General features: G+C 39.3%; 1 protein-coding gene across 6 annotated transcripts in view; it reads right to left on the reverse strand.

Annotated features, from left to right (window-relative positions):
* PTPRT (protein tyrosine phosphatase receptor type T) overlaps positions 1-27,742 on the reverse strand; it is a 1,130,568-nt gene that overhangs the window by 213,741 nt on the left and 889,085 nt on the right. For all 6 annotated transcript variants that reach the window (XM_024238852.2, XM_063720525.1, XM_054542313.1 and 3 more), the window contains exon 12: positions 23,513-23,786. In XM_024238852.2, the coding sequence (XP_024094620.2) occupies positions 23,513-23,786 (274 nt within the window). The remainder of the gene's footprint in view (positions 1-23,512; positions 23,787-27,742) is intronic.

Consider the following 27,742-nt stretch of genomic DNA (forward strand, 5'->3'; position numbering starts at 1 on the left):
AATGAAGCTAGCAACATAAGACCAGGAGACCTTTTGGGACTATAGAGTTTTGGTCTATATTTTAAGAACAACAGGAAGTCATTAAAGAGCCATTTAGGCAGGAAGAATTGAAATTTCAGGTTTAAAATTTTTAAAGGTAGAGGCTGTTACGTACAGAATAGACTTACGGTGCAAGAGAAACAAGTTGGTGAGAAGAAGGTGGTGGTATAGTCGAATGATGAGATGGTGGTGCCTCAGACCAGAAGAGTGGCTGCAGTGATCCTACCTCAACCTTCCCCTACCTTTGGAAAGCATATTTTGGCTCTGTTTGACTCTAGAGCTCCCTCCCACCATCCCACCCCACCTTATGCATATGGATCAGCCTGGGCTTATGGTATTGACAGCATTGGGTCCTTAGTCTAGCCTTCCCACAAACTGACTCTCCTTGACTTTCTTCCATTGCACTGACCCTTAAGCTATTGTTTAGCCCCAATGGGACTCACTCACTTAACATGTTCATTACCTGAAAGAAGCACTAAGAATTTTTTTTTTTTTTAAAGATGTCCTCTTTTATTTTTTCTTTTTGAAACAGAGTTTTGCTCTTTTTGCCCAGGCTGGAGTGCAATGGCACAATCTTGGCTCATTGCAACCTCTGCCTCCTGGGTTCCAGTGATTCTCTTGTCTCATAACTACTTAGCATAGTTTATGTCTTTTAATCCTTATAACAAGACTGTGAGGTGGATACGACAGTGTCCATTTTTTTCTCACAAGATTAAATAACATTTTTCAAGGTTACACATATAATAAGCCAGGCTAAAATACAAAGTAAACTTCAAGCAAGTGGCCTTCTTTTCTGAGGTGTCTGTAAGGCAAATACCCCTTTGTCATTGAGGTCAGATGCTACGCTTTCTTGGGTTGCAGGCAGGCACACAAAGACAATGGGGCACAGCTTTCTTTGGAAAACAGGCTAAGTGGTTTGTGATATTACAAAATTCTGTTTGACTCGACGCAGGACCTTGAACACTCAGATAAGATCTGGAAACATTGAGTAACTCAGAACCATTAGGACTACGTAATGTGGTAGCCTCCTCCTCAAAGGATAATGCATGAGGAATGCCTTTAAAGGGGTAACAGAAGCAGAGGGGCACTTGAGTGCTAGCTCACTAGAAAGCATGTATACTGGATTCTGCAGACCCTCAGTCACCAACAGTGAGTGGCAACGTGCGGCCTCAGGTTGCAGGACAGGTGGCTATTGGTTACAGACACTTCTAACTGGACAAATGTTCACTATCAACTTTATGAGATCTTCCTGGAAGGCATTAGGCTCCACCTGAGGCAATAGCCAAGACCATGAGCCATACTCTAAGAAAGGAAGCCCCCAAGTAGCATGCAAGCCATTTGGAAAATTTAAAGTCAAACCCACCCTCTGAAAATCTTCTTGTAAGTTTTATCTCTACTTGCTGACTCCATTGCCTCAACTCTCCAAGTCTCTGGAACTCCCTTCAATGAGACTACACTAAGTCCACTAAGACTTTTATATGGTCAGCACTCATAGTCACTGCTGCAACTCTATCTTCCTTAATCTCTCATCAACATTAGCTGCAACTGACCATTCCCTCCTTGACCTGTTTAAGTATCTTGGCTTTAAGTCATTCTACCTTCCAGACTTTTCTCCTACTTCACTACCTGTTCTTTATCCCTTTTTTTTTTGCCTATGTATTTATCCTTCACTTGGCTTCAACACACTGGAGTGACCTGGAGCTTGGTTTTATATCCTCTTTCATCATTTGTATCCTAACTTTTCCACTAGGAGATTATAATAAATTGCAAGGATTTGAATATTATGTTCTCATGACTCCCAAAGTACTTTTTCTAGCATTGATATTCCTGAGATCCAGGCTCATCTATCCATCTGTCTACCTGAAGTACTCACAATCAAATATGCAATCATCGAAAAGAATTGTTTTCTCTTTTATTTTCACTCCAAGCCTTATTCACCACTAATTTTCCATGTTTAAATAAATGTCACCATCATCTACTTGGTTGATTAAGCAAACAACCTAGGAGTCATTATTGATTTTTCTAGATATATGACTTCCCACAGTCAATCAACCATTAATTCATGTTGGATCTGGGTAGTTGAAGAAATTGGTAACTACTTAACACCAAATTTTCCCACATACGATTCAAAAACAACACAGGAAAAGGAGAAAAAATAAAATTATACAAAATCCACAATTTCAGCATAATTAATGTATAGAGAAGTCTTAAAATGTCATAGGCCTGTTTGGTACAAAAATAAGAACCAAATATAAATGAAATATATGTAAAGCTTTCAACACAATCATCCTTGCCATCCTATGTGGAGAACAAGAGCTATGTAAAAACAATTTGGAAGAGAAAAGAGGTAAGCTAGCAGAGAGTACATGGCTGATCTAAAACACCTTCCAGAAAGACAAAGACCACACTACACATGAAAGTGCTAAAACAATTCCTGGTAGATCAAAACTAAGAGTACAGGAAAAGGACTTGAAAGAACATGTGACTCAAGGTGGTAGTGTTCAATAGGTGAAATAGGTTCAATGGGTGAAAATGAGATAAAAAGAAGGGAGAAGTACTCTTGGAAGATTGGTGATTGAAGGAAAAAAGGAAGCAAAGTGGGAATTTTTAGAATCACAAAAGCTAGAATAAAAACAAAAAGTCAGAACCTACACCCATCCCCTATGACATACACACAAAATCATCGACTGAAAAAAATACCTGTACTTTACTATCCGGTCAGAACAAACTGTTTCTGAACTGAGAATCTTATAAGCTACTTTAAATCTAAAAAATTTTTTAAAATTTGAAAGAGCCTAATAAAGCTACTAGATGAAGAAAACAGAAAATGAATGTCAAAACACCACAAATGATGAAAATCTACCCCTAACAAGAAAACAGTCTAGAATACAACATTACAAACTGAATTAAATATCCTCAAACAACTTTGACTTAGAGCAGCACAAGTGAAAAACCAAAATGTCCAAAAAATCAGGAAAAAATAAAAAGAAAGTTGATTTAACTCAGGAGAGAAATTTTTAAAAGATCACCTCAGAAATGAAGATTAAATTACCAGATGTCAAAAACAGCAATTTAATAAGGGGCACTAACGAAAGACAGAAACCCAACAAAGACAACAGAAATGAGATATAGAAAAAATTAACAAGGATTGGTGAAAAAGTGGTTTAAAAGTAAGGCAAAGAAAATCCAACATATATATAGTGAAATTTCTGAGCAGAGAGACAAAGCAGGTAGGTAAATATTTTATAACAATAATCCAAGAAAAATTATTGGAAGTAAAAGAAGTCCCAAGCCTCTATATTGAAAGAGTGCACAGTACCCTGGTGAAAATGGACCTGAAAAGATCAACTCCAAGACACAGCCTAGTAAACTATTAAACTTAGGATAAATACTCTCAAAGCCAAAGAGATTGAATAATGCACACATGCAAGAGAATTAGACTATCATGATACTTCTCAAAAACAGCATGCAAAGCAAGAAAACAATGTGGCAGCATTTTCCAAAAGCTCAGAGAAAGTATTAATATGAACCAAGGATTTTATAGCTAGCCATGTGTTTTTCATATAGCAAAGCTATGGAAAAGTAGCTTTCAGCATTCAAAAAGCCAGGGCATGCTGTACTTGTCTTTCTTGAAGGATCTACAGAAGATAAGTTCATCCAAAAAATACGACTGAGGAAACTTCAGCAAAAGGACTGATGGTAAAAGATTAATATGTTTAACTGTAAATCTAAGACTGAAATGAGGTAGGGGTTGGATGAAAGTAGGATATATAAATGTTATGTTTTCTGTCATTGCAGAAATAATACACTAAAAATTGAGAGAGAGAGAGAGAGAGGAAGAAATAGGGAAAGAGAAGAGTAGTATTAGGTCATTTATTGTTGTACAGGCAGTGCTATGGTCTGGCTTTGTGTCTCCACCCAAATCTCATCTTGAATTGTAATCTGAATTGTAATCCCCATGTGTTGGGGGAGGGACCTTGTGGGAGGTGATTGGATCATAGGGGTGGTTCCCACATGCTATTCTTGTCATAGTGAGTTCTCATGAGATCTGATGGTTTTATAAGGGGCTCTAGTTTCTTTGCTTTGCACGTCTCTCTTCTGCCACCTTGTGAAGGACATGTTTGCTTCTCCTTCCGCCATGACTGTAAGTTTCCTGAGGCCTCCCCAGCCATGTGGAACTGTGAGTCAAACAAATATCTTTTCTTTACAAATTACCCAGTCTCAGGTAGTATCTTTATAGCAGTGTGAGAACGAACTAATATAGGCAATATGTGAAAGTTAATGGATACCAGAAAAATCTGACAAACCAGATAGCAAAAGATTAAACAAGAAAAGATGGGATTAAGAGTGCTAAATAGGCCAGGTGCAGTGGCTCATGCCTGTAATCCCAGCACTTTGGGAGGCTAAGGCAGGCAAATCATGAGGTCAGGAGTTCAAGACCAGCCTGACCAACACAGTGAAACCCCGTGTCTACTGAAAATACAAATATAAGCTGGGCATGGTGGCACATGCCTGCAATCCCAGCTACTCAGGAAGCTAAGGCAGGAGAATCGCTTGAACCTGGGAGGCAGGGGTTGCAGTGAGCTGAGATCACACCACTGCACTCCAGCCTGGGTTCTCTGTCTCAAAAAAAAAAAAGTGTTAAATAATATAAAAGAACAAAGGTAACTACTAGAACAAAAATACAAGATTTCCTAAATACCAAATGAAATTTTAAAATAAAAGAGTAAAGAAAGCACACCAGAAGGTATTATAAAATTAATATAGTAAATTATGACATAAAAATATATGGCAGAGTTGAGATATATCAGTCATATCACCAAATGTTAATGATTTAACTCAAGTACTGAAATTTAAAAGATATTCATTTGGATTACAAGACAAGACCCAACTACCTTCTATGTATAAAAGTCACATCTAAAACATTGTTATTGTAAACAGTGCTACAACAAACATAGTCAATAATAACTTAATTGTACATTTTAAAATAACAGAGTGTAACTGGATTGTTTGTAACTCAAAGGATAAATGCTTGAGGGGATGGATACCCCATTCTCAGTGATGTGCTTATTTCATATCACATGCCTGTATCAAAACGTCTCATTTACCCCATAAACAAAGAAATATATAAATATATCCTACTATGTACCTGCAAAAATACAAATTTAAAAAATTTTTTAAAAAGGTGAATAAAACAATTTTCTTCAGAAAAGTAAAAAGGAAGGAATGAAATAAGCTATAAACAGTAAATGAAAAAATAATAAAGATATAGTAGTGATCCTGATATAAAACAAGAATTCAACTAAAAAAGTATTACACATGGCAAAGGATACTTTTTATTGCTAAAATCCACAGCTAACAAAGAATATAATAGGTATAAACATCTATGCCCCCCAAAACATAATGTATATACAAAGTCAATAGTAGTCATATATAAAACCAATACTCAGAGGACATAAGGGTAGCAAAACCCCATTACAATGGCAACAAAGATGAAATACTTGCTAATAGCAAGAACACACAAAACCTGTATAAAGAAAACTTTACAGCACCCATGAAAGATAAAGTAGACTCGAACAAATAGAGAGACATCCCTTATCTCAGGTAAGATAATTCAACATCTTAAAGATGTCATTTCACTCAAATTAATGTATAAATTTAATGCAATCCCAGAATTACTAATAGACTTTTTATGAATCTGGACAATCCCAGAATTACTAATAGACTTTTTATGAATCTGGACACTAAAATTTATAGGGAACATGCAAGAAGAGCTAGAAACTCACTGAAAAAGGAAATCTCGATGGGGAACTTTCCCTCGCAAATATTAAAGTTTAGATCCCATAATTATAACAGTGTGGGGCTGCTGCGTAAATAGCCACATAGACTGGTGGGATAGAATATGACATCCAGAAAAACACCCAAGAACATATGAAAATTTAAAATATGAGAAAAGCAGCATCAGAAATTATCGGGACAAAAATGGACTTTTAAATACATGTTGCTAGGACAACTAGACAGACATTTGGGAAAACAGATAAAAATTAGATCCATAATTTACATCATACACAGAAACAAAGACCAAACATCAGAAAACTAAATATAAAAATACTAAAATACATAAGACTTAGAAACAAACACGGGTAAATTCCTTTATAGCCTGAGTGTAAGAAAAAACTTTTTAACTGTGATTCAAAGTTTAAATGTAATAAAAGAAAAAAAAGATTCATCTGACAACATTTTATTTGCTGTGGCAAAAATATAAGCAAAGTCAACAGATAAATCGCAAACTGGAAAAAATTGCAACATATATCACAGATAAAGTACTGATATCTCTCATATATAAATAACTTTAAAAAATTGATAGAAAAAGTAAAAAACAAACTGAAAATTGGGCAAAAGACATAAACAGGTAATTCAAAAATTACATAAAAATGGCTATTAAGTATAGGAGAATATAGCAATTTCACTTATAAGAAAAAGGAAATTAAAGCTATATTGAGATATAATTTCTTACATGTAAGTGTGACAAAAATGAAAGTTAGACCACACAAACTGTTTACAAGGCTGTGAGGAAACAGTCATACATTGCTGGGACAAATGCAAGTTAGTTTTACCCTTAAGGAAGGAAATTTAGCGACATCTAGCAAAACTGTGTATTAGTCCACCCTTTAATCCTACAATCCCTCTTCTAGGAATTTACTCTGAAGACGCACCTTCAACAATACAAAAATATATGTGCACAAATTCCTTGATGCAGCAACGTCTGCAATTGAAAGACATTGAAAACAATATAGCCACACATGAGAGTGACCAAATAAACAGCTATAACCACATAATAGAGTACTGTGCCGGGCGCGGCGGCTCACGCCTGTAATCCCAGCACTTTGGGAGGCTGAGGCGGGCGGATCACGAGGTCAGGAGATAGAGACCATCCTGGCCAACATGGTGAAACCCTGTCTCTACTAAAAATACAAAAATTAGCTGGGCATGGTGGTGGGTGCCTGTAATCCCAGCTACTTGGGAGGCTGAACCAGGAGAATGGCTTGAATCCAGGAGGCGGAGGTTGCAGTTGAGCCAAGATCATGCCACTGCACTCTAGCCTGGTGACACAGCAAGACTCTGTCTCCAAAAAACAAAACAAAACAAAAACAAAACAAAACAAAAAAAGAGTACTGTGCAGCTGTAAAAAAAAAATAAGGAAGACATTTATAAAATAATATAAAGTGATACCCAGGTATCTATAGTATGTTACCTTTTCTATAAGAAGAAGGGGAAATAAAACATACATTGACTTCATAATTTTTACAAAAAAAAAAAAAAAACCCACCAAGAAATTAATGACATTGGTTTCCAACAGGGGATGGTAGAGGTGATGTAAAAGAAGTGATATGTGCTTTTCTGTATGCACTTGTTTGTACAGCTAGACTTTTAGAACCACGTTGTAATGTTTTACATATTAAGAAATCAATAGGGATGGGCAAAATGAAACTAAAATTAAAAACAAAGAGTCATAAACAAACCTAACTTAATTTCCAATAAATACATAACCATATTCTAGTGAAAGAAAAAAAACAAAAACAAATAATTTTCAACACAACGGTTTGCATATATTTAGACTGACGAGAGAACAGAAAATATATATTGAACCCTAGTTAGTAGGTTTGTTTTGCTAAGATTAATATTTCTGGAAATACTTCTTGAGTATTCTATGTTGAACAATAAGTAAACGTATGAATAATAATGAAGTTAAGCTTCTCACTGTCAGAGAAGGGAATTACAGAAATGGGAAGAGTGAAGGCTGGAATAAACTCCTTGATGTTGGACTAGAATGGGGGTATCATGAACTTTTGCCTTTTTTTTTTTTTTTTTTTTTTTTTTTTTTGAGACACAGTTTCGCTCTCGTTGCCCAGGCTGGAGTGCAGTGGCGCGATCTCATCTCACTGCAACCTCCGCCTTCTGGTTTCAAGCGATTCTCCTGCCTCAGCCTCCCGAGTAGCTGGGACTACAGGCATGCACCACCACGCTCAGCTAATTTTTTGTATTTTTAGTAGAGATGGGGTTTCACCATGTTGGCCAGAATGGTCTCTATCTCTTGACCTCATGATCCATTTGCCTCGGTCTCCCAAAGTGCTGGGATTACAGGCATGAGCCACCGCGCCCGGCCACTTTTGCCTTTTATGATAGATAGCTAAAGGCTGGGTGCGGCGGCTCACGCCTGTAATCCCAACACTTTGGGAGGCTGAGGCAGGTGGATCACCTGAGGTCAGGTGTTCAAGCCAGCCTGTCCAACATGGTGAAACCCCATCTCTACTAAAAATAAAAAAATTAGCTGGGCATGATGGCTGGTGCCTGTAATCCCAGCTACTCGGGAGGCTGAGGCAGGAGAATCACTTGAACCTGGGAGGCGGAGGTTGCAGTGAGCCAAGATCACACCATTGTACTCCAGCCTGGGCAAAAGAGCAAAACTCCTTCTCAAAAAAAAAAAAAAAAAAAATAGACAGACAGATAGATGGATAGACAGGTAGAGGGATAGATAGATAAAGAGCCTAGCATCAGTGATACTCACTAACAATGATTCCCACTCGTTCCCAGGTCTGAGTTTCTATAATAAGTACCATTCCCCATTTAAAGGAACCGGAGCTGGGGCAAAGGAAGCACAAGATTTTGTCAGAAAGAAAATAAGTTTTCAAGAACTGCTGGAGACATTTCAGAATGACAAAAGAACCATCTTGAAGGGGCTCACACTAGCTAATTCTGGGACAATTTGAGCATAAAAATAAGTGATGATAGTACTGAAGTATAACCAACTGAATAAAAGAAGAATCTATAAATTTTTATCAATATAAATAAATTAATACATTGAAAATAGGGGAGAAAGGAGAACTCATCCTCAGAATAGATGTCCACTAATAAATGTGGAACAAATGATGGAATTAGAAAATTGTCATTTGGCAAGCATCTTTGTAATAGTTGATTTCAACAAAAAATATCAGCAAATGCTAAAACAAAAGATAAAAGTTTGAAGAACAAGATATTTACATAGTCTAGAAATGTGTGTACAAAACACTTATACATTACAAAGAAATGGTAGCTTTATAGTGGAGAAAACCTTAATGGACAACAGTTTAAGTAATCAAAGTTAATGTCACCAGTAATGGAACAAATTGATATCATGTGCCACCTAGTATGATACATTGAGAAGGAAGCAACATCATTTTTGTGGTATTCCTGACAAAAATGCATAACTTGAATCTAATCTTGAGAAAACCTCAGACAAACCCAACTTGAGGGACATTCTGAAAAATAACTAGTCTGTAATTTTTATGAGTCAAGGGCACAAAAGTCAAGGCAAGACAGATATGGGGACTCTAAAGGGACCTGACAACTAAAGGCAACATGTGACCCTGGACTAGGTTTTTTTTGTTATTGTTTAAATTTACTAAAAAGAATATGACTGAGACGATTGGCAGAACTGGGGCTAGTAGTATTATGTGAACATTAATTTCCTGGTAATTGTATCGTAGTTATGTTGGAGACTGCACATTAAAGCATTTAGGAGCAAAGCGGTGATTTATAGACAGATAGACAAATAGACAAATGGGGAAGAAGAGAAAGAACGGGAGAGGGAGAGAGAGAAAATGGGATGGTAAATCTATTGTGGTAAACTTAGCAATTAGGGAATCTGTGTAGAGAGTTTATTAACATTCTTTACACTATTCTTGAAACATCTCTGTGCATTTGAAACTACCTTGAAAAAAAGGAGTTAGAAATATCGGTGGAAGAGAAAGTAAGTTGGAACAAAAAAAAATTGACGATGGGTTGATCATTGTTGAAGCTGAGTGATGGGCATATACAGATCAGTCTGTTATCATCTTGACTTTTGTATGTGTGAAATGTTTCTTAGCTAACAACATGTGTTTTAAAGGTGAGAACAATACATATGGAGTATGTCATCAATAAAAAATTGAGACATTCAAATTTTGTTTTTCCTAACGTGAGTGACATTGGGTACATTCCTTATTTTTTCTGACTTACAGTGTTCTCATCTGTAGAATGGGAGCAATACCCTCTGTACAACTCTCTAGAGTAAATAAAATTTTGTGAGCACAAGTGCCTTAAGGATGCAAATATATATGCATGACTTTATGATTCTAATAAATTGATATTGAGATTATAGGCAAGACAATTTTTTTTCTTTTCCCTGTTTTCAACAGAATAAATGCCAAGTATTTTAGCATGGCATACAAAGCCCAGCATTATTTGATATCTGCCTCTTTCTGGGCTTCATTCCATATCCCGGAACCAACACTGGGATTGTCTTCCCAAATGTATCGGGGAATCCCCAATTTTGGGGCTTCTGCTCAGGTGCTTCCTTTGCAAAACATGCCCTTTCCTCTGCCCCACTGTCTACCTGGAAAATATCCACTTACCTTCTAATAGCCAAGTCAAATGTCACTTCTTTTACAAGATTTTCCTAGGCACCTCCTCATCCCCTCTACCTCCAGGTTTATAGCTGAACACCAGGTATTCTGCCACTGGGATTGCTGATAATTTATTGCCCACATTTGTCTTCATGGCTGTCTTCTCCACTGGATTGTGGGTTTGCTGAGGGCAGGAACTGTAACTTATTTATCTGTATTCCCAACTGACTCACAACAAGCCCATAATAAATAATTGGTGGGTTTTGGGGGTTTTATCATTATCATTCATATCTCCTTACAGAGGAGCTCATGACCAATGAAGGCACAATTCTTCAGAGTAAACAAATGCAAATGGGGTGTGGCTTAAACTGGGTTTAAGCCATGGCTCTGATCTTGAGCAAATAACTTCCCCATACTGGACTTCAGTTTACTTTTATCTGCTGAAAGAAGAGAACTGGACAATCTATAAGCTCCCTTCCAATAGTGCATTTTATACTTCCTATTCCTCAACAATAGGACTTTGAGGCTGTGTACAAACTAACCCTTAATTGAGAAGTTGGAAATGTAGTTTCTCTGCACCTCATGAAGAGGGACTTAGACTTTCTATTAGGAGCTGGCAACCCCCTGGTTTAAACCAACCCAAACCAGAGCAGTCCTTCATGCGTCCCTGCACAGCTCTTATCTGACCTTAATGATTCCTGCTCTCTGTAAGAGATCCATTGAGCTGTAATTACTAATTGATGTTTGTAAAGTCTTTGAAATTCTCAGGTGACAGATGTAATCAAAGGCCAATTTATTATGATAATTGTTATTAGTACAGCTCCTCACTATTTGTTGATGTTAATGGCAGGGCCAGCAGGTGTTTCAAGATTGACTGAGGGATTTAGGCTGGCCATGTTTGGCGGGAGGAAAAGAAAAATATGAGCGCATAAGGGATTTGGGATCCTCCTGGTTCTAGTGCACCCATATTCCTCTATGAAGCTATCTTGTGGGACTAGGGCCTGGCATGAAACAGAGCAGTAAATGCATAGGACTTTTAATTGCATTTTTTACATGCACAGATTCAAACCCAGCTCATTCTCTTGTTTCTGGAGTATGCTTCAGCAAATCATAGCCTCTCACAGCCTTGGCTGGCTTGTGTGTTAAATGAGAATACATATAGTGCCAATTTACACTTGCTGTGATTCGAGAATCTGTTTGAGACAAGCAATCGTGGATGTGGGAAGAAGCGTTAGGAGACTGTTGAGGTTGTCCAGGCAAAAGATGTTACTATCCAGAACTACGATGGTGGCACTGGAGATGAGAAAAGTGCATGGATTAGAGAGAACTTCAGAGTGTAGAACAAAGAGAACTTGGTGATGGCTGAATATAGAAGGTGATGCATAGCATGAAACCCAGACTTTGCTGATAGGAAAGATGCAGGAATAACTTTGAAGGAGATGAATGAATCATTGCCTACTATTTTCATCAGTGTCTTGTACATATGGTTCATGTCAATCTCTTCAACTGTGTAGCCCAATAAATTGCATTTATGGGTTTGCAAACTTGAGGACCATGATGTAAAAGATGACACTTGATGAAAATTCAGCCTCTAGGAGGAAAGGGACTGCAGAAGAATTGTCCCACTTCTCCACTTGCCTCTCCGTAAGTATGACATTCCCAAACTTCCTTTGACATCTCACTCCCTCTCTTTCTTTCACGCAGCTAGTGTGTCAGCTGCCATCTCTGGAAACCCTGGACTTCACTAATTTTTTTCCTCTTCCTGAATTCCCTGATCCCACATCATGTTCATACTCTATTCAAATTTCATCCATGGGTTAAAAACTCTGCCCCTACAGATTTTGCTTGTTCTTTCCTGAGTGTACCTCTACGCTCTATCCCACCTGTGATATGTAATAGCAATATCTGACATTAATTGGATGTTTATTGCATGCCAAGCACTGTGATAAGTGTTTTATTCATCTTATTATTTAATATTTAGAAACATTCTTATAAAGTTGATACTATGGGTGTTAATGTTTTCCAAAAGAAGAAGAGACTCAGAGAGCCTAAGTCACTTGCCTAAGGTCACGTAGCTGGTCAGTGACAATCTATGCAACAGGAAAGACCCCATGCTAGCCATATTAATCAAAAATGCTGAGGTGAAACAAACTTGGAAATTCGTTAATCTTATTTAATAGTATTAATGCCATTTTATAGTGCAAGAAACAGAATCTGTGAGTGCAAATGTCTCCATTAACTTTTTATATTTTAACCTCAGATTTCATAGGATTGATATAAGAGGGACTAATTGCGTGTTTGAGCAAAAATGTTCTCATGACATTGACCAGCATCAACTCAGGGCTTCTTATACAAGGATATATGTGATAAATCACCCTCTTAGTGTCTTTCATGAAAAATATGTATGCTTCCTTCAAGTAAGGAAGCTATGCAAATCTGCCACATGCTCTTTTTTGCCTTGGCTTCGAGGAAGCTCAGGAGATACAGATAGTGTACCCTGCGTTAACCACCTATACTAGGCCTCTGGTGCAATGATTACTCTTTATTCCACTATAAGATTCTTAGACTAATTTAAACTTTTTATTTTAGGGCCTGGTGCAGTGGCTCCTGCTTATAATCCCAGCACTTTGGGAGGCTGAGGCAGGCGGATTGCTTGAGGTCAGCAGTTCGAGACCAGCTTGGTCAACATGGTGAAAACCCATCTCTGCTTAAAATACAAAAATTAGCCAGGCATGGTGGTGCATGCCTGTAGTCCCAGCTACTGGGGAGGCTGAGGCAGGAGAATCACTCGAACCTGGGAGGCGGAGGTTGTAGTGAGCTGAGATCACACCACTGCAATCTAGCCTGGGCGACAGAGTGCGCTCTGTCTCAAAAAATAAAATAAAAGTAAAAAAAAAAAAGTTTTTAGTTGAACATGTATACATACATACTCATATATACACATACATCTATATGTATGCATGCTAAAATATTTATGTGTATATGCACATATGCTGAATTCTTGCTCTGTATATAAATTTCATAAAATTTACAGTTAAAAATTTAGATTCACATACCCAAGTGTTTCCACCAAAGATACTTCAAAGTTTTCCAGTAACTGAATTGAGTATCAGTTTTAACATGTGTGTGTATGTGTGTGTGTGCGTGTATGTGTGTGTGTTTTAGCAAGTATACCTTTATTTGAAAGGTCCTTTGCAAAGAGTCATCACGCCTACCGTTTACTTGTTACAAAGGTCCTAGTGAGCTTGAAGGACACATCTCATCCTTGTTTGCCAGAGGGGAAACTGAGGTTTGGCAGGCAAGTATTCTGTCCATGGAGCTGAGAAATGGAAAAGCCAGTTCTAAAACCCATGGATACCATTTCCAAATTCAGAAGTTTCTCTACTTTTTCACCATTTGAGAGCAATCAGTCCAAGCTTCACGAGGCTCCTTACATTGTAGGGGCCTGATGGAGGCAGAGACTCTGCTATATAGAAACTGAGGCTGCTATTTCCATGAACTTTGTTGGGACTGGAGTCTTGCGCATTTATCCCTGAAGGCCCAGGCTGACAAGACTATCAGCTGTCAACATTTGGGTAACCTTCATCTCCCTTTCCAAATGAATTTAAAGTATATTTGCAAGGGAAAGAAAATGTTCTTGCTCCCTCAGGTCTCATACCATGATAATAAAATCTGTAGAAACTGTAAGTGAATGAAAAAATAAATTAGCAACCTGGGAGAGCTCATCTTGGTATCTGTACAAGGTGACACTTGGGGAATTTCTATCTTACCTAAGGAGAGAAGTCTGGGCCCCAACAGAGCTCCAGCAGGGGTTTAGAGTTTTAAGGCTCAAACAATGGAATGGAGGCCTGGAAGCAGGGATGCCCAAGTGAGTGGGTGAGCCCCAGGAGATGGAGTTCACTGAGGACTGGGAAAGAGTTCTAGGCAGATAAATGGGGCATGGAACTTAGGCTCTGGTGACAGATAAGAACTGTGAGTGGATGTTTACCTGATCGAGATTTTCCTAAGGAGTAATGGAAAGGTTGTGATGATAATCCTGGAATCAAAGTGTCTAGTTCAGTCTTCCTCTCCACTTCAACAGGGCTCTGCAGAGCTAATAAAATCCAGAAATCGATTCCTAACATAGACTATAGTGACAAGTCAGCAAACGGTTACATGGGGGCCTCTGGGTCACAGCTCTCTGTTGCCTTGGCTCAGCTACCGATGGGTGGTACAGGTCTAAGGTCTGCTGAGTTATGGAAGCATTGGAAGATCGTTGCTTTTCAGGGTGGAACAGCAGCACATTGAGTTTCAGGCATTTCTTTACCATTCCTCCATGGAGGTAAAGGGGAAAAGCTGTTACTAAAATCCCTCCTTCATTGTGAAGTAACTGAGACCCCATGGGATTCCAGGGGCTTCTAGGTGTTTGTCCATCTACTGACAAAAATGTAGTCACTTTGTGAGACCAATCAAGGAAGCAGCATAGGTGAAAGCACCTTGCTCAATATCTGAGACACAGCAGGTGCTCAAGCAATTGAAATTCCTCAGGATTTGTGGTAGGAACTGCCCAGGTGCTTCAGGAGCAAGTCTGGGTATTATAAAAATATGAAGGGAGGCTTAGTCATCATGGAAAATTGTGGTAGTCACTGGAGAAGTTCTCAAATATTCTAGCTCTCCTAGGGAGTGCTTTCTCATATTCCCTTATTCTTTTTGAAATTAAATGTAGCCATGTGGTTAGCCTTGGCCAGTGGAATGTGAAAATGCTATGCACCACTTTGTGTGGAAACTTGTAGAACGAATGCTCTATTTGCCATATTTTTCTTTCTCAGACTTGGTGGTGGTGTCAAGATGGACTTTCTGTTGGCCTGAGTCTCTGAGTGCCTGCAACAAGCAGAGACCCTCTGCTGACCCATTTCAAATATATAGCAGAAGTGATCCAGTGAGATTTTGTTGTTGTTACTACAGAAAAATTTAGCTTATCTTAACCAATATAGGAGTTTTTAAGTAAACTTCCTGATGGGGTATCCAAGACCCAAACTGCCATGTGATCTCCTGATGATCTTAACTCGAACCCTCTAGAGCTTGTATCTACAGCGTCTCATTCCATGGCTATCTGAGGTTTTCATAAGTGACATGCGAACAGTCACTAAACTAACAAGAGAAATAAGAAATGGGGTAGAAAGGGCAATATCATACCCAAAAGATAAGATCAGTTGTGCCAAAAGACTCAACAGGAACAAATACCAGGCTTGAAACTGTCAGAGACCTTTGAACCAGAGCAACTCCATCTTGAATAGGGGCTGGGTAAAATAAGTCACAGGAAGAAACAGGAGGTTGGCATGAGATACAGGTCATGAAGATGTTGTTGATAACACAGGTTGCAGTAAAGAAGCCGGCCAAATCCCACCAAAAGCAAGATGGTGACAAAAGTGACTGCTGGTCATTCTCCTGCTCATTATATGCGAATTATAATGCATCAGCATGCTAAAAGCCACTTCTACCAGCACCATGACAGTTTACAAGTGCTATGACAACATCAAGAAGTTAGCCTATATGTTCTGAAAGTGGGAGGAACCCTCAGTTGCGGGAATTGCCCACTCCTTTCCCAGAAAACTCATGAATAATCCACCCCTTTTTTTAGCATATCATTAAGAAATAACCACAAAAATGGCCAACCAGCAGCTCATACTGCTGCTCTGTCTATGGAGTAGCCATTATTTTATTCCTTAACTTTCCTAATAAACTTGCGTGGACTTGCCTAGAATTCTTTCTTGCACAAGAACAAAGAATCCTCTCTTGGGGTCTGGATCCGGACCCCTTTCCAGTGACAAAACCATGTATGAGAAGTTAAACTAAGAGGAATACAGCCTGGGATGAGTCATGGATGAGTCAAGGCGGTCAACAGCTGGGACACAGACACAAGTCCTAAAGTCCTCCAAAGTTAGGAAGGTGTGTGCTTCTATGTGGAGTTTACTGGACAAATTGGTATATGCCAGGTAAGGATGCTCCAACCCTCTTCCCCCTCAGAAGAGGAGCCTCTGGAAAGCAGCCAAAAGAAAAAAGAACAAATAGTCCAACTGTAATGCGATAAGATACTTTAATATACATTGTCTAATTTACTCTCTCCCGATTTTTTTGAGGCAGATCATTAATCATATTCTCCATCTTGAGATGTTAAGTAAACTGTTCAAGTTCACATAGCTGAGAGCAGCCAAAATTCAAAGCCAAGTCTGTCCGATGTTCAACTTTCAGTTCTTTCCATTCTTATCATGCCACAGAAAACCCATCCATGTGCAACCATTTCTTTAACAGTGGTTGGACACGAGTGAATATAATTTCTCCCAATTCATTCAGAGACACAGAATTTTCCCTAACCTAGCTCTACCTAGATAATCCCCACTATTATAACGTTATTACACTGCAAGCATCATGACCAATTCAACACAGCATCTGGTTTCCAACTGCTCTCAAGAGGCAATTGAGTTCAAGAACTGGAGGAGGAAGTAGGAGAGAGAGAACAATCACCCTGCTACTTCCCACTTCTCTTATTTAGCTTAGCATTTGGCAGAGGCATCATCCAGGTTAAATGTACTCCTACATGATGAAAAGGATATGACAAGAAAAGACTTTTATCCTCTGCATAAATAGAACATGCATAACAGCATTGCCCAACAAAAGGTGGCTTCTGATGGATATTTGCATGAGTTTGCCACACTTGTTTTGCATCCAACCGTTAATTATGGTCCTTTCAACTTCACAATTATGGCTAATGGTGGTGAGGATGCAGAGAACAGTAGATTCAGCAGACCTCATTCTGGGAAGAGTGTGAAACAAACAATGCGAAACTGCACCCACCCGCTGTTTACAACTGAGACAGCTACCCTGGGTACCATTTGGAGGATTTGGAGGAAATCAAGGCTGCCCAGGAGCCTGGAGCTTGGGAAATGAGACATCTGGGGAAAAAAAATCTTACCACTATGATGGAGAAAAAGGTCCTTTAGGACTCTTCTATCTATGGTGAAAATGGCTCAAACAACATCTCTCATTCTACGCTGAATGGAAATTCAGACTGTACTGACACCTACTTGGTGCTTTTCATTATTCAAGATCCTTTTCTTATTTAATCCTCAAACAGATTGTGTGAAGTATATATTACTATTTCAATTTATAAGTGAGGAAACAGACTCATAGACAACAAGAAACAGTTCATAGTCTCATTCTTTCATTAATCCATCAAATGATTATTAGGTGTCTATTATGTGTTAAATAGTACACTCAGCATGGAGGATATAGCAGCTAAAAAAACAAAAAACCCAAACAAACCAACCACAATTCATCACTCTTGGAGCTCTCAGCATGCTGTGGGAGGCATGCAGTAACCAACAACATGTGCAAATAAAATATATATATATCTAGTGTAATATAGAAAAATAGTGGTTTAACATATGAGTGAGTGCTGGTGGGTGGTTCTTAGGTAACATGGTTGGACTCTTCTCTGGAGATGTGAGATTGAAACTCAGGCCTGAAAAATGAGAAGGTACTAGCTCTGCAAACAGGGAAGAAAAGACAGATGTAGGTAAAATGCACCCTGAATTAAGGCCCCAAAGTGAAAAACATGTTGGAATGTTTGAGAAATAATGTCTTAGGAAAGGTTCAAGACAGGAGGCTTAGTTAAAATCTAGCAGGCATGTCCGAACCATATCTGAAGAACAGTGATAGGTTCTGGGCAACTCTTTTTGAGGAGAACATGGAGGGGAAAAGGAGCCTATCAGAGAAAAGGGTAAGTAGGATGAAGGATATTCAGAAATTACGCCATGTGAAAAATAAAAGAAGTAATAGCATGTTAATTATCCATGAGAAATAACCTGAGTGGCCAGAGGAGGGTAGTTGGTACTGCCTTATTTTCTCTGAAAGGCTAACATAGGAAAGAACGTTTTGATTTGTTCAAATCAATACCAGTGGCTACAAGGGGAGAGTCAGGGAGACAGAACTTGGCTTTATATGGGAAAAAATGTTAATAATTTTACCTGCTCCACAAAGGAATCAACTCCGTTTCACTCCAGCAATTTGCATTGATCAAGCTGAAGCAATACAATGTGTTGCTAAGAATGCTTTATCGGAGATTTTTTTTTTTTTTGGCTTCTCATCTAGACTAGATGACACTTCAAAGTCCTTCCTACTCTATGATGCTATAGTTCTATAATATTGCTGTATCCAAAACAAATGGTTACAACATGGTCTAATTCATAAGAGACAGGTGTTGTGAATTAGGCACCAAAGACAGTGTGCCAGGACAAATGGGACTACTCTTGTCATCTGTAAGAAGGCTTCAATGGGTAAATGTGAGATTATTAATTGGAACAAAATTCCCAACACAAGTGCCTGCGAACAACTCACGCTTCATGAAAAATGCCTGCAGGAACCCTGAGCACCATATCTTATAATGCATGCCACACTTGAACTCTGCGTGGTGTTCACATGGCTGGATTAAAATACTTCATATTCACAGATCAACAAAGAGTCTACAAAATGTCTTTATCCTCATGCTGATAATAGTAAACATTTAATGACTGACTTCCACATTACTAATGTGAAACCTAAGGATTCATTATTCGATACATTATTTCACTTATTTATTTTTGTTCTCTCCCCCACTAGAACGAAAACACGATGAGATCAGGGATCTTTGCTTGACTCACTGCTGCATTCTCAGCACTCAGAAAAATGCCTTTTTTGACATATTGCATGTGCTTGACAGATGTTTCCTTAATTAATCCATCATATCTAATTATTTTAGTAGTTTACTGAAAGTCACACAGCTACTAGCGTTTTGTACCTAGGCAGTCTGATAGTAAAGGTTGAATTCATAGCCACTCTGTTAACCTGACAAACCATCCTTAACAACCATAGAACAAAGATGTCCAGACCTCAGAATTCTCCTACCCTGCCTTGACTAAAACTTGCAGGTAGAGTAGGGAGCAATGAAATTTGTTGATAGTAAATTATTCCACCTGGCTCACAACCATCATGCAACAAATGCCCATTTCTGCTTTCCTTTCACTTGAGTTTAATATAACTCCATCTCATCCTTTGTCTTTAATCTTTTCGTGATAGAAATATGGGTAATTCTGATTTTTCTTCGACCTAAGCTGTTTTTCTTTCTCCTTCACAATGGAGCAAAACAACACTTTTTTACCCGCCCCTCCCCCCGCCCCTGCAATATCAAATCTAGTGCTTTCATCTTCTGGCTTTTTTTTTAGTTTTGATTTTCATGTTTACTTATAGTTTCTTAATTTCCTTCATTTTTCTTTGTTGACTGTTGTTTCTCAGCTTTTTAAGTATAGATTGGAGAGCTTTGTTTAAAAGAACTATACTTTTCAGTATTCTCAGTATCAGAAATAAAACAGTAATTATGTATTCCCTCTTGTCTAACATGAGAAAATGAGCAGATTTTTATTTACACTCATCCATCTTCCAACTTTGTCTTAGTTTTTTTTGACAAAATAGTGAATTATAGATCCAGATTAGAACTGTTACGTTTTTACATTATGCATCTTTGCCTTAAGTAGTTACATTTTACATTAACCTTCCATTTTGTAACATATTTAGAGCCATTATTGAGTATTAATGCTATGTTTAATTAGTTTTATGCTCACTGTGGGTCTTCGTATTCCACATTTCTCACTTCTTGATTTCTTTATTTTGATTCATTGCTCAGTCAATTGCTCTGTGAATGATTTATTAGAAGCAGGGAACGTGGGAGCCCCTGGATACTAAGAATGGCTTTCTGATGTATTTGCACAAGAACAACAACTTGGCTGATAAGGAATTTGTGGATTATAACACTTTCTCCTCAAAAATCCTCCAGGCTTAACATCATTGTCTGCTGCCCTTTATGATATGGAAAAATTTGAGAGGGACCAGGCAGAGATTTGTTAGACTGAGAATGGCTGTTTTGCTTCAATGACCCTTTCACCTAACTCTTCTCAGTACATTTTAATACTAAAGACAGTCATTTGAAACAGTGTGTAGTTTTTCCTTTGCCAGAAAAGTACAGCCTTCTGAGTGCCCAGCTCCCATTGCTTTTCCGCTGTCTATTCCTGTGAGGTCAACTGCACCCGCAAGACACGTGGCATAAGCACTCGTCCAATTCCATTCCTGCCTGTGTTTCATTACTGGGAATCTTAGTTACAAAGCAAGAGTACATACGCATGGTGTGGAATAGAAGGCACAGGTAATTAAATGGCCTTGTTCATTTCTGAAGCAGTGTCAAAACTGCTTCTGAGATGAGGCAGTTTCAGAGTGAGATCCTTTTTTTTTTTTTTTAAATCTATGGCAAATCCCTGTGTCTTGAAGAGGGAGGTCTCTGATATGATGTTTGGGGAGCAAACTGTCGGAGGCATTTGAACCTGAGCAACTCCATCTTAAATAGGACCTAGGTAAAATGAGGTTGAGACCTACTGGGCTGCATTCCCAGAGAGTTAAGGCATCTAACTCACAGGATGAGATAGGAAGTCGGTACAAGATACATGCCATAAAGACCTTGCTATAAAAACAGCTTGCAGTAAAGAAGCTGGCTAAAATCCACCAAAACTAAGATGGCCATGAGAGTGACCTCTGGTAGACCTTACTGCTACACTCCCACCATCATCAGGACAGTTTACAAATGCCATGGCAATGTCAGGAAGTTACCCTATATGGTCTAAAAAGGGGAGGCATGAATAATCCACCCTTGTTTAGCATATCAAGGAATAGCCATAAAAATGGACAACCAGCAGCCCGCAGGGATGCTCTGTCTATGAAGTAGCCATTCTTTTGTTCCTTTACTTTCTTAATAAACTTGCTTTCACTTCACTATATGGACTTACCCTGAATTCTTTCTCACACGAGATCCAAGAACCCTCTCTTGGAGTCTGGATCCGGACCCCTTTCCTGTAACAAAACCTCTGTGGTTGGCTCAGGGCCAACCACTCTTATCATGGGGACATTCCTTCTGATGTACATTTGCTGCTTTCCTGGGTTCTATAGGAATGCTCTATTTCTAGGTTTTCTGAGTATCTTAGTGGGAAGAATAAAGTAAAGCTACTTCTTTCCTGTCTCATCATGGAAACTCAACTACAACTTTTGATATGTGCCAAGAGCAGGGAAAGGCACACCTTCTTAGAGGGTTGTGCTGAACTGATAAACTGGCCAGCGTGGGATGCCGAGAACTGAGAACAACATGAGCCCCAGATGCTTCTGCCAATTTTTATGTCTTCCTGCTCAATACATCTGAGTGCTTCATGCAGCGGGAAGACCAGATGGACAGGTGGAAGGCAGTCTGGCAGCTTCTCTTTGTAGTCTTATGCTCTCTGTGAGGAGTGTTGCTTGAACCAGTAATAAATGCAGAACTGAAATACCACAGTGGAATTTAAATGGGTATGTGGACATTCTAAATGTTAATTAGTTCCTCAATCCAGGTTTCTCACCAAGCACTGACTGCCACTGACAGATTAAACTCTCCATCTTGGCCACCCAGAGCCTGCACAGGCTGTTCCCCACATACTTCACCAAATCTTGCTTCTGTCTCAGGCTTCCCTTCTCCAGCAAGCTTCTCAGTTCTCCATGTTATACACTGCATAACAAGGCACATGACAGACTCCCTTACATTTCTATAAGCTCTTGGAGGGCACATACTACATAACCTTAATATGAACTGTAGGGCTTAGCATTTGTCGGTGTTTGTTAAAAGAAATATGACTACTTTGGGGCTGGGCGCGGTGGCTCATGCCTATAATCCCAGCACTCTGGGAGGCCGAGGTGGGCGGATCACGAGGTCAGGAGACTGAGACCATCCTGGCTAACACGGTAAAACCCCGTCTCTACCAAAAATACAAAAAAATTAGCTGGGTGTGGTAGTGGGCACCTGTAGTCCCAGCTGCTCAGGAGGCTGAGGCAGGGGAACGGCGTGAACCTGGGAGGCGGAGCTTGCAGTGAGCCAAGATCGCACCACTGCACTCCAGCCTAGGCAACAGAGTGAGACTCCATCAAAAAAAAAAAAAAAAAAGAAAAGAAATATGAAAATATGACCACCTCGAAGGAAAATACAAATTTGTGTAATAAAAGAGGCTAAAGATATTTAGCTTGCAGAAAAGACAATCATATGGGCATGTTTATATAGAGAAGAAAAGGGTGTTAGAAAAGATCTTATGTAACTGAAAGACTATAAACCAAGAAGGTGGTTGCATTGGTTTTGTAGGATGCTAAGAGTGTGAATCAAGAACAATGGGTAGAAACTTCAATAGGAAATATTTCAGTAAGTACATTAAAAAGCCTCCTTAGAGACACAGCCCACTCCCTACTCCAGAAAACAGTAAATCTACCTCAGAGATAAATGAGTTCTCTGTCATTGGAGGTATTCAAGAATAAGCACTAATGCCAGTTAATTGGTGTTGTAGTATGGATAGAACCATTATTTTGTGTGTGTTTGGGATTGTTGAATGACCTTTGATATGCTTTCCAGCCCTGTGATTTTCTGATATTATGACTGGCGCCAATCCTTGACCAAAGAAATATTTGACACAAAAATGGTTACCTTGTCTTTGGAGAAACACTATTTTCTAATGTGACCAATGGCAATGACAAAGGGAGTATTAATCACTGATCAACTAAACCATGCTTAGTGCATTCCTAGATAGCAAATTGATACATATTATTATTATATATAAAGAAATTAAGGATCAGAGAGGTCATGTAATTTCCTCAAGTAAAACACCATCTCTTTACTTTAATACAGGAGTGTGCAAAGGTTTTATGTAAAAAGCCATATAATAAATATCTTAGGCTTTGTGGAGCATATAGTCTCTGTTACAACTATTCAACTTTACTGTTAAGCATCAAAACAGCCACAGGCAGTATGTAAATAAACAGGCATAGCTTTATTATTATTTTTTTAATTTAAAGGCATGAGGTAGGATTTGGCCCATGGGCCTTAGTTTTTCAACCTCTGCTCTAGAGCCCTGCTGACTTATCATTTGAGAATGAGAAAATGCAAACAAGGCAAGGAATGGCCTCCATGTGGCCATACTTACTCCATTGGCTTTGCTGAGTGCCTGGAAGTAGATGCTGTAGCTTTTCAGGGGAGAGAGAGGAGGGTTCCAGTAGCCATTGTATGTCTTATTGTCACCCACTGTAAATGGCTGGGTGACAGGCAGGTTGGCAGGCTTCAACTCAGCAGCAAAGTAGTGTAGAGAATCGAGGCTGGAGGCATTCCGATAGCTCACAGGCACCGAAAAGCACTCAATAATGTCAGCTGCCCTCCGTGACTTCTGAAGTCGCTCCTCCTTGACAACCAGCTGATAAACACTGGACAGGAAAGAGGAGACACAGATGGATGAGCAACTCTCTGGAAGAATGAGCTTGTTAGCTCTAACGGTGTCAACCCAACTTCTCCTATGTGGAAGCATTGCTTCGGTCTACAACAAAACTCCAGTCCTGAGCATCAGATTTTCAAACCTACCACGTTGTAGAACTTTACCTCCACTTAGCTGTCTCAGAGCCAGCTCGCACTAGACACATCTAAAACTCAACTCAGCCCCAACCCCTACAAACCTGTCTGCTCCTCCTTCTACATTTCTTTTCTTAGTAAATGGTAGCACCATCTGACAAGTGGCCAGAATCTGAATCTAGGGCTTATCCTCAGTTCTTAACTCCTTCGTTCTCACTCCTCATCCTAATCAACAGCCTTACAGAAGTCTGTTGATTTGGCTTCTGCAGGTTTGCATCTGCCCCACCTCTCTTTTCTCCTTCCGCTGATAATGCCTTGGTTGGACACTTTCCCACTTACCCAGATTCAACTAGTTTCTTTGCCTCTAAGGCACTTGATTTATTAATCAGTCATCCTAATCATATGGCTTCCTAATTATATAGCTCTTCAAACACTTTCATAGGCCTTCCATTGTCCAAATTATGCAATCTAAACTCCTAATCTTGGCATTTGAAGCCCTCTGTGCCTGTCTTCTGTCTTCCATTTAGAAGGTCTTCTCATGGTGTTCCCATCTTCCAGCTACTCCAGACCTCATGCTATTGCACAGACATCTTTTGGATCTCACCTCATGCATTACTGACTTATGCTTCCTCTACCTGCAATGCCCTGCATCCTGGCCACCTCTGGTTTCCTCCAAAGGCTGAGCATGTCTTTCACTTCCTCTATGAAGCCTGTCCAGATATGTCCAGTCTGGATGAATTACCTCCCTCTTTAGTTCCCCTAGAGCTCACCTCATCTCCATCTGCTTTGTTTTCCAACATGATGAGATGGGACTACTCTTTCACTGGCTAGATTGTGACTGTTTACAAAGTAGGCATTGTGGCTTACTTATCTCTGCATCATTCTCCACTCCCGCCCCATACTGCCCAGCAGGATGCCTGTCACCCAACAAGTGATCAATGAATGCTTGTTCAAATGAATTAAATTGGATTGAATTAAAATTGAAAGCAAACATGAAACCAAATCTGCCTGGATGCAGAAACCCTAATCGGATAAACAGCGATTGCCTTGAGTTCCTGTCTAGTGATCTCATATTATTCCCTTCAAGTTAGAAGGATGTAAGAAGATGCTAGTGTGTGAATAGAGATGACTGATCCTTTATTGAATATCAACTGATACCCAATGTTAGACTCTCTTTGTAAAAGTTATTTTAAGGTTTGTAAGTTGGAGAATATTTTTCAATCTCTTTGAATGCCGCACCATTTATAGTTCCCTGGAATAAATACTCTTCTTTTAGAAGAGCTTTATTGCACAGATCTCTGGGACTCATTATCTAAAACAGAAGATCGATTGCCCAAAAAGTACCCACTGGGGACTTCTGTGAATTAATGAGGTAGTTGCAGTAGGGGACCCCAAACCGATCATTTAAACAGGGCATAGTGAACCAGCACGTGGTTTATCAAAAATGAAATGTGTTGCAGGCTACCATCCTTCAATCAGACTATCCAACTAAAGACACTTGATTAAGGAGTACAGCTTGGGAGATGACAGAGACACAGGACTATTTCATTAAGGAAAAAAGGCTATGGAGAACTTCCCTAAGAAAATGTGACACACTCAATATGGCAAGTTTTCCCCTGAATTTTCTTGAGCATAGGAATTTTCAGGCATGCGAAAAGGAAGGGCTGGGCATATGAGTGTATGCCACACTTAGATGAGTGCAGGTAAATAGCAGCTCAATGACCATGCCTGTTGCACATGCACATCTGAGTAAGAACCTGACAGTTCAGAGTGCATGTGAGTGACATGCGAGTGGATGTGGACAATCTCTCAAGAAATGCACACTACATCTGAGGGTGTACCATTTCCAAGTGAGGATCTGTATTACCTGGGCATCTAACTCCAAATGAGTGAATATAACATTCAGATGAATGTAGCTAACCTGAGTGTTTAGACTTCTAAATAAGTGTGTGTAACATCTGAGAATGTGTTCACAACCCAAAGTTTGTGTGGGTGTGTACCATCTATGCATGTTCATAATGCCTGTTGAAGTCAATAAATGTTTAAATTAAATTATGATTTCAATAATCACTTCCTCCTCAACTCTGGGGTCCTTCTCAATTGTACAATTCCTATGTTTATCAGGACAGCTAAGCTCAAAGCAGTCACTGACAAATAGCACAAGGACCTAATACCCAAACCTAGAGGTTGCAGGGCAGAAGTGGAGGGGTGTTTGTAACAGAGTTTTCAGGACCTGCACTGCTTTGTAAATAACAATATATTCAGGTAAATCTTTGAATCTGGCTTGAATGCTAATAGTAGCTCGACCAGTTGAGGGTCCATTACTCGTGGGACTCTGATCTGTGAGGGAAAGGGCAAACACAAAAGAGTTTCAGGAAGCAGACAACCTCTTAGGCTCTCCTGCTGAAGCTAACAACAGCACCTAAGGACACTGCATTGGATTTGGGAGCATGCAACCAACGCAGTCCTCATATCCTCTTGAGCAGATTAGAAGGAACCAAGAACCTCATCTCCAGGACCAGGAGTTGGAAAGAGCTGGGAGTCCCTGGTTTCTTCTGAGGGCCAGCCTATCCCTAATCACCGCTTGGATTGATCACATCTACATAACAAGGCCTTTGTCTTGGTTTCTCAGACAGACTTCCCATTCTACCTTAAATCCTCTGTCATCTTTCCCCTCTAAATTGAGACCCCCGAAGCCTTGGAGCTTCCCTGGGACTGAATCCCCCTCCAAGAATCACTTCCTATTGTCTCTGGCCCTCCTGTGATGGGATGGATCAAGAGGAGCCACATGGCTGTCCTCATTCACTGTCCACAACTAGCATAACATTCCATAGTTGTGGCCAAGCAAGATGATGGGTTCTTACTGGGCTCTGAACATTCAAGTGCTGCCAAGGACTATTAGACACAGCCATAACATCTCTGTGAGGGTCAGCCTGTATATCCCCATCAGCTCTTTCTCCCCACCAATCTGATTACTGAAGATCCACTTGTCAATTCAACCAAGCTCAAAAGCCAGATTACACATGAGGAGGCTGAGGCCAAGAGGTCAAGTGATTCATGAGGATCAAACTGCAGCAAAAGTAGAAACCCAGACTTTTCATTCATAGCTCAGTATCCTTCCTTTTTTTTTTTTTTTCTATTTTCTTCTCTTCCTACAAACCAATAAAACGTATAAAGGGCCTTCCAAGCATTTTTTTTTAACTTGGCATCCTAAACTGCTTAGCTCTCTCTCAACCAACTCCATATGAGATTATAAAGAATAGCAAAGGGTATTTTTTTTGGTTTAAACTGTGCAGTCAACATATGGTTCACATACGATTGTGATTATTGTGCCAAAATATACCCAGCAACTTCTTCAGGCCCATGCATTCACAGCCTGTCCATTGAAAAGCAAACCTGCAATGCAGCCAGAAAAATTTAAATCATTTTGTTAGATAAATCTGTTTGCCAGTGGATTCAGCCTCTCTCAAAGACCACAGAACTCTGATTGAAGAGGGGGAGAGAAGAAACAGCACTTACAAGTTGTATAACTTTCCTTTCCTGACACTTTTTAGGAAAGGGTGGGGGAAAGAAACAAGAAATTGAGTATTATTTTTATTTCTTGCAATAGCTTCATTCTCATTCTCTTGAGAATACATTTATCTAAGAGCATGTTCTTTTCAGCTTGCTGGTAATGATAAAATCATATCCAAATGTGAATGACCTCCCTTTTGGGGTCATATCTCCAGCTCAAAAACAGTGGTTGCAATAATCTATTCAGAATCATTTTTAAAGAGAAAGGATTTTTTTAGTAGGAAAAATCCCAATAACATGA

The sequence above is a fragment of the Pongo abelii genome, chromosome 21 (genome assembly GCF_028885655.2).
Source record: "Pongo abelii isolate AG06213 chromosome 21, NHGRI_mPonAbe1-v2.0_pri, whole genome shotgun sequence".
NCBI classification, from domain to species: domain Eukaryota; kingdom Metazoa; phylum Chordata; class Mammalia; order Primates; family Hominidae; genus Pongo; species Pongo abelii.